This window comes from Embiotoca jacksoni, unplaced genomic scaffold, assembly GCF_022577435.1.
Source record: "Embiotoca jacksoni isolate LCO1_2020_lvr unplaced genomic scaffold, fEmbJac1.0.p SCAF_81, whole genome shotgun sequence".
NCBI lineage: Eukaryota > Metazoa > Chordata > Actinopteri > Embiotocidae > Embiotoca > Embiotoca jacksoni.
The window spans coordinates 717501-725974 of NW_027185438.1; the positions used below are offsets into that span (position 1 = coordinate 717501).

General features: G+C 48.2%; 1 protein-coding gene across 1 annotated transcript in view; it reads right to left on the bottom strand.

The window, feature by feature from the left end:
* The window catches only part of ube2l3b (ubiquitin-conjugating enzyme E2L 3b), an 8899-nt gene extending 3689 nt beyond the window's left edge, over positions 1–5210 (bottom strand). Inside the window, exon 1 of the mRNA XM_069139331.1 lies at positions 5173–5210. Coding sequence (XP_068995432.1) covers positions 5173–5199 — 27 coding nt within the window. The 5' untranslated portion in view covers positions 5200–5210. The remainder of the gene's footprint in view (positions 1–5172) is intronic.
* Between the last annotated feature and the right edge of the window lie 3264 nt (positions 5211–8474).

Here is an 8474-nt window from a genome sequence, read left to right on the forward strand (position 1 = left end):
CATATCGCACATATCATATCATGAGATGATATACGAGATATCATATACGAGATATCATATCATATCTCATCATGTCTCGAGTTGATATACGAGATATCATCTCATATTATATCTCATGAGATATGATATACGAGATATGCCACGAAATATGATATCCCATGAGATATCATCATATCTCACATCATATGACATCTCATCGTGTCTCATGAGATATAATGTGCGAGATATGATATCTCGTATCGTATATCATATAATATGTATCGTATCATATAATATAGCGTATTGTATCATGTATATCGTATCATATATATATATATGATACATATATATATACACACATCGTATCATATATCGTATCATATCATATATGTCACATCATATATATCGTTATCATATACCGTATCGTATCATATCATATCATATATTGTATCATATCATATATCGTATATCATATATCATGTCACATCATATATATCGTTATCATATATCGCATCGTATATCATATCGTAACGTATCATATATCTTATATATCGTAGCGTAGCGTATCACATATCGTATCATATCATAGATCGCATTGTAATATATATCGTATCGTATATCTTATATATCTTATCATACCATGCATCGTTTCATATATCGTATCGTATACCATATATTGTATCGTATCATATCATATATTGTATCGTATCATATATATCATATCGTATCGTACATCGTATCATGTATCGTATCGTACATCGTATCATGTATCGGATCGTACATCGTATCATAAATCGTATCATATACCGTATCATACATTGCATCGTATATCGTATCATATATCGTATCGTATATCGTATCATATATCGTATCGTATATCATATCATACATCGTATCGCATCATATATCGTATCACATATCGTATCATATACCGTATCATACATTGCATCGCATATCGTATCATATATCGCATCATATATTGTATCGTATTATATAGCGTATCATATATCGCACCATATATCGTATCGTATCATACATCGTATCGTATCATACATCGTATCGTATCGTATATCATATCGTATATCGTATTGTATATCGTATCATACATCGTATTGTATCGTATCATATATCGCATCATATATCGTATCGTATTATATATTGTATTGAATATCGTATAGTATCATATATCGTATCATACATCGTATCGTATCATATATCGTATCATACATCGTATCGTATCATTTATCGCATCATACATCGCATCGTATCATTTATCGCATCATACATCGCATCGTATCATATATCGCATCATATATCGTATCGTATTATATATTGTATCGTATAGTATCATATATCGCATCATATATCGTATCGTACATCGTATCATGTATCGGATCGTACATCGTATCATATACCGTATCATACATTGCATCGTATATCGTATCATATATCGTATCGTATATCGTATCATACATCGTATCGCATCATATATCGTATCGCATATCGTATCATATATTGTATCGTATTATATAGCGTATCATATATCGCACCATATATCGTATCGTATCATACATCGTATAGTATCATATATCGCATTTTATATTGTATCGTATATCGTGCCATATAGCGTATCATATAGTATCATACATCGTATCGTATCATATATCGTATCGTATATCATATCGTATCGTATATCGTATCATACATCGTATCGCATCATATATCGTATCGCATATCGTATCATATATCGCATCATATATTGTAACGTATCATATATCATATCATACATCGTATCATATCATATATCGCATCGTATTATATATCGTATCGTATTATATATCGCATCGTATAACGTATCATATACCGTATCATACATTGTATCGCATCGTATATCGTATCGTATATTGTATCGTATATTGTATCGTACATCATATCATATATCGTATCATATATCTACACCGTCCACACATCCTACACCGTCCACACATCCTACACCGTCCACACGTCCAACAGCATCCACACGTCCAACAGCATCCACACGTCCTACAGATTCCTCATGTCCTACAGATTCCTCACGTCCTACACCGTCCACACGTCCTACACCGTCCTCACGTCCTACAGATCCACATGTCCTAGATTCCTCATGTCCTACACTGTCCACATGTCCTACACCATCCTCACGTCCTACAGCGTCCACACGTCCTAGATTCCTCATGTCCTACACCATCCACATGTCCTACACCGTGCTCACGTCCTACACCGTGCTCACATCCTACAGATTCCTCATGTCCTACACCGTCCACACGTCCAACAGCATCCACACGTCCTACAGATTCCTCATGTCCTACACCGTGCTCACGTCCTACTGCGTCGCCACGTCCTACAGATTCCTCATGTCCTACACCGTCCTCACGTCCTACAGCGTCCACACGTCCTAGATTCCTCATGTCCTACACCGTCCACATGTCCTACACCGTGCTCACGTCCTACAGATTCCTCATGTCCTACACCGTCCACACATCCTACACCGTCCACACGTCCAACAGCATCCACACGTCCTACAGATTCCTCATGTCCTACACCGTCCTAACGTCCTACAGATTCCTCATGTCCTACACCGTGCTCACGTCCTACTGCGTCGCCACGTCCTACAGATTCCTCATGTCCTACACCGTCCTCACGTCCTACAGCGTCCACACGTCCTAGATTCCTCATGTCCTACACCGTCCACATGTCCTACACCGTGCTCACGTCCTACAGATTCCTCATGTCCTACACCGTCCACACATCCTACACCGTCCACACGTCCAACAGCATCCACACGTCCTACAGATTCCTCATGTCCTACACCGTCCTAACGTCCTACAGATTCCTCATGTCCTACACCGTGCTCACGTCCTACGGCGTCCACACGTCCTACAGATTCCTCATGTCCTACACCGTCCACACGTCCTACACCGTGCTCACGTCCTACAGCGTCCTCACGTCCCACAGATTCCTCATGTCCTACACTGTCCACACATCCTACACCGTGCTCACGTCCTACAGCGTCCTCACGTCCCACAGATTCCTCATGTCCTACACCGTCCACACGTCCTACAGCTTCCTACGCTGTCCACACGTCCTACACCGTCCACACGTCCTACAGCTTCCTACACTGTCCACACGTCCTACACCGTCCACACGTACTACAACTTCCTACACTGTCCACACGTCATACACCGTCCACATGTCCTACAGCTTCCTACAGTCCACACATCCTACAGCGTCCTCACGTCCTACAGATTCCTCATGTCCTACACCGTCCACACGTCCTACACCGTGCTCACGTCTTACAGCGTCCTCACGTCCTACAGATTCCTCATGTCCTACACCGTCCACACGTCCTACACCGTGCTCACGTCCTACAGCATCCTCACGTCCTACAGATTCCTCATGTCCTACACCGTGCTCACGTCCTACGGCGTCCTCACGTCCTACACCGTCCAAACGTCCAACACCGTGCTCACGTCCTACGGCGTCCTCACGTCCTACACCGTCCACACGTCCTACACCATGCTCACGTCCTACAGCGTCCTCACGTCGTACAGGTTCCTCATGTCCTGCACCGTCCTCACGTCCTACAGCGTCCTCACGTCCTACACCGTCCACACGTCCTACACCGTCCACATGTCCAACACCGTGCTCACGTCTTACAGCGTCCTCACGTCCTACAGATTCCTCATGTCCTACACCGTCCACACGTCCTACACCGTGCTCACGTCCTACAGCATCCTCACGTCCTACAGATTCCTCATGTCCTACACCGTCCACACGTCCTACACCGTGCTCAAGTCCTACAGCATCCTTACGTCCTAAAGATTCCTCATGTCCTACACCGTCCACACGTCCTACAGCTTCCTACATTGTCCACATGTCCTACAGCTTCCTACACTGTCCACACGTCCTACAGATTCCTCATGTCCTACACCGTCCACACGTCCTACACCGTGCTCAAGTCCTACAGCATCCTCACGTCCTAAAGATTCCTCATGTCCTACACCGTCCACACGTCCTACAGCTTCCTACACTGTCCACACGTCCTAAAGATTCCTCATGTCCTACACCGTCCACACGTCCTACAGCTTCCTACACTGTCCACACGTCCTACAGATTCCTCATGTCCTACACCGTCCACACGTCCTACAGCGTCCTCATGTCCTACAGATTTCTCATGTCCTACACTGTCCTCATGTCCTCGTGTTGAAGAGAAGCTGGTTAATAAATACCGAGTCTGTTTATGAGCCAACGGTCTGAGGACGGCAGCTTGTCTCTGGACCGATTGTCCCCCGGTGTCTTCAGTGTGGACGGTCTGGTTGAACGTCGGTAAAATAACCTCTAACGGTGACCGGGTGGAGGTTTCAGCTTTAATGTTTACATCACTGTCGGACCGTGAGCTCCGACACCTGGCTAACCGGGGACCAACCGGGGAGCTAACCGGGGAGCTAACCGGGGACCAACCGGGGAGCTAACCGGGGAGCTAACCGGGGAGCTAACCGGGAACCAACCGGGGAGCTAACCGGGGAGCTAACCGGGGAGCTAACCGGGAACCAACCGGGGAGCTAACCGGGGAGCTAACCGGGGACCAACCGGGGAGCTAACCGGGGAGCTAACCGGGGAGCTAACCGGGAACCAACCGGGGAGCTAACCGGGGAGCTAACCGGGAACCAACCGGGGAGCTAACCGGGGAGCTAACCGGGGAGCTAACCGGGGAGCTAACCGGGGACCAACCGGGGAGCTAACCGGGAGCTGCTAGCCGACACGCAGCTTCGAGTAGCAGGTTAGCAGGTTAGCTCCGCCTCGTTAGCTCGCGCGGTGTCGGTCCGACACCGGCCGCACCGACACCCACTCCCTCCGCCACATGACCCCCGGCTGTCTGACGTCCACTGTCGGCTACTAATGCGGCCTCGGCTCCCCGGCGGTCCTCGGAGGCTCCCCCCGGACCCTCTGGCCTGATCCGCCGGTGCTCAGCTGCCTAACGGCGGTGACCTCCCGTTTTCATGGAGTCTACCGATAAACACCGGCACCGACTGCGTCTTCACATGACGACGTCATCCCAAAGGAGCTTAAGCACCGACCGAACACGTCCGCGGGCCGCTGATGCGTCTTTACACGGTACAAACAACCGGAAAATAACGGGACCGGGAGATTTACCTTGGCCAGCCTCCTGCTCGCCGCCATCTTGAAACTACTGTGTGTTCCCAGAATACACCGCGCGGGGGATATGGGCCTGGTCGTTTCGGATCAGGTCAGCTGGTCTATGTCCCGGTCTATGTCCGGGTCTCTGTCCGGGTCTCTGTCCCGGTCTCTATCCCGGTCTCTGTACGGGTCTCTATCCCGGTCTCTGTACGGGTCTCTATCCCGGTCTCTGTACGGGTCTCTGTCCCGGTCTCTGTCCCAGTCTCTGTCCCGGTCTATGTCCCGGTCTCTATCCCGGTCTCTGTACGGGTCTCTGTCCCGGTCTATGTCCCGGTCTATGTCCCTGTCTCTGCCCCGGTCTCTGTCCCGGTCTCTGTCCCAGTCTCTGTCCCGGTCTATGTCCCGGTCTCTATCCCGGTCTCTGTCCCAGTCTCTGTCCCGGTCTATGTCCCGGTCTATGTCCCGGTCTCTATCCCGGTCTCTGTCCCGGTCTCTGTCCCGGTCTCTGTACGGGTCTCTGTCCCGGTCTATGTCCCGGTCTATGTCCCTGTCTCTGCCCCGGTCTCTGTCCCGGTCTCTGTCCCAGTCTCTGTCCCGGTCTATGTCCCGGTCTCTATCCCGGTCTCTGTACGGGTCTCTGTCCCGGTCTATGTCCCGGTCTATGTCCCTGTCTCTGCCCCGGTCTCTGTCCCGGTCTCTGTCCCGGTCTCTGTACGGGTCTCTGTCCCGGTCTCTGTCCCGGTCTCTGTCCCGGTCTCTGTACGGGTCTTTGTCCCGGTCTCTGTCCCAGTCTATGTCCCGGTCTCTATCCCGGTCTCTGTACGGGTCTCTGTCCCGGTCTCTGTCCCAGTCTCTGTCCCGGTCTATGTCCCGGTCTCTATCCCGGTCTCTGTACGGGTCTCTGTCCCGGTCTATGTCCCGGTCTATGTCCCTGTCTCTGCCCCGGTCTCTGTCCCGGTCTCTGTCCCGGTCTCTGTACGGGTCTCTGTCCCGGTCTCTGTCCCGGTCTCTGTACGGGTCTCTGTCCCGGTCTCTGTCCCGGTCTCTGTCCCGGTCTCTGTACGGGTCTTTGTCCCGGTCTCTGTCCCAGTCTCTGTCCCGGTCTCTGTACGGGTCTCTGTCCCGGTCTATGTCCCGGTCTATGTCCCTGTCTCTGCCCCGGTCTCTGTCCCGGTCTCTGTCCCAGTCTCTGTCCCGGTCTATGTCCCGGTCTCTATCCCGGTCTCTGTACGGGTCTCTGTCCCGGTCTATGTCCCGGTCTATGTCCCTGTCTCTGCCCCGGTCTCTGTCCCGGTCTCTGTCCCGGTCTCTGTACGGGTCTCTGTCCCGGTCTCTGTCCCGGTCTCTGTACGGGTCTTTGTCCCGGTCTCTGTCCCAGTCTATGTCCCGGTCTCTATCCCGGTCTCTGTACGGGTCTCTGTCCCGGTCTCTGTCCCAGTCTCTGTCCCGGTCTATGTCCCGGTCTCTATCCCGGTCTCTGTACGGGTCTCTGTCCCGGTCTATGTCCCGGTCTATGTCCCTGTCTCTGCCCCGGTCTCTGTCCCGGTCTCTGTCCCGGTCTCTGTACGGGTCTCTGTCCCGGTCTCTGTCCCGGTCTCTGTCCCGGTCTCTGTACGGGTCTTTGTCCCGGTCTCTGTCCCAGTCTCTGTCCCAGTCTATGTCCCAGTCTCTGTCCCGGTATATGTCCCGGTCTCTATCCCGGTCTCTGTACGGGTCTCTGTCCCGGTCTATGTCCCGGTCTATGTCCCGGTCTATGTCCCTGTCTCTGCCCCGGTCTCTGTCCCGGTCTCTGTCCCGGTCTCTGTCCCAGTCTCTGTCCCGGTCTCTGTCCCGGTCTCTGTACGGGTCTTTGTCTCGGTCTCTGTCCCAGTCTCTGTCCCGGTCTCTGTCCCGGTCTCTATCCCGGTCTCTGTCCCGGTCTCTGTCCCGGTCTCTGTACGGGTCTCTGTCCCGGTCCACAACATCGAGCTGTGGGTTCATATTTTGAATAGGACACGTTGTGGATTTATAAATCGGACTTAATTACTTTATTACTTTAAGGGTTAAAAAACGTATTTTGCTATTTAAAACCAAAATGAGATTGTTTCCACTGTTGATCAATGTTTGTTGGACTTTAAATGAGAAGTGGTAAAGATGGTTGACACACTAAAATAAATGTATAAGAAGGTACAAAACATACCGAAGGAGAGACAAATAAGAAAAATGGAACGCAATGAATAAAAACCTGAGAACCCAAAACTACCCGAGTCCTCAACAGAGTATTAATATTTATTATAATAATAACAACAATGAGTTCATCTGCAAAAGTCTCTTGGACGAGACAGTTTATTCAGTTGAATTTCTATTTCTATATATACATATATATATATGCCCACTGCAATAAGACAATAAGACTGTACAATAACTCACCTCTGGCAAAATCCATCACAGTACAATAACACTGTTGACTGTGTTTCTGGTTGTTTGTATATAATATATATAGATATATAATGTACTGTATATACTGTGCATTTTATATTTTTTACTGCTATTTTATTGCTTTTCTATTATTGTATTGTATTCTTTTATTTTATTCTATTATTTCTATTGTTATCTTATTTCTTCTGTATGCTGCTGTAGCGAAAAAAAAAAATTCCCCTCGGGGATTAATAAAGTAACTACATACCTACCATATATATATATATATATATATATATATATATATATATATATATATATATGTATTTGAAAAAAGTTCAAACCCCACAATAACACAGAACACATGAGGAACATGTTAATAAATCACATGACTTTCACCCAGCAGTCATTTCCATTGGATGCAGGAAGGTTTTAAAATATGTGAATTAATATCAGTTATGAAGTGAACCTGAATAAACGCTCCCTGTTTCTGACCAACTTCTTGTTTAAGTGCAGATCAAAGCTGTCCCACATGAACGTGGTGAGGTAATAAAGCTGGGACCAGTTTGTCCATGTTCATGGAGAGGATGAGCAGACGATCACGTGACCCCTGCTCGACCTTCAGGTCATGGATTTTCTCATTATAGTATTGCAACTAAACATGATGCAAAAAATGTGACAAATTAGACCTGCAGACAACAGGAGAAACACATATTCATATCTTTATCAAATAAAAAAGAGAAAACCCAAACAGCACCGTGAAAACCGCTCCGCTCGCTGCGGACTCATGACGTCACTCAAACAGACGCGAGGATGTCGGCTTGTTTCAGCAGCAGCCATCTTTAATCACTCCTTCAGATCCGGGTCTTTTTGCACTGTGACGTCAGGAGAACCTCATTGATCTGTGATCTGTCCTCAGC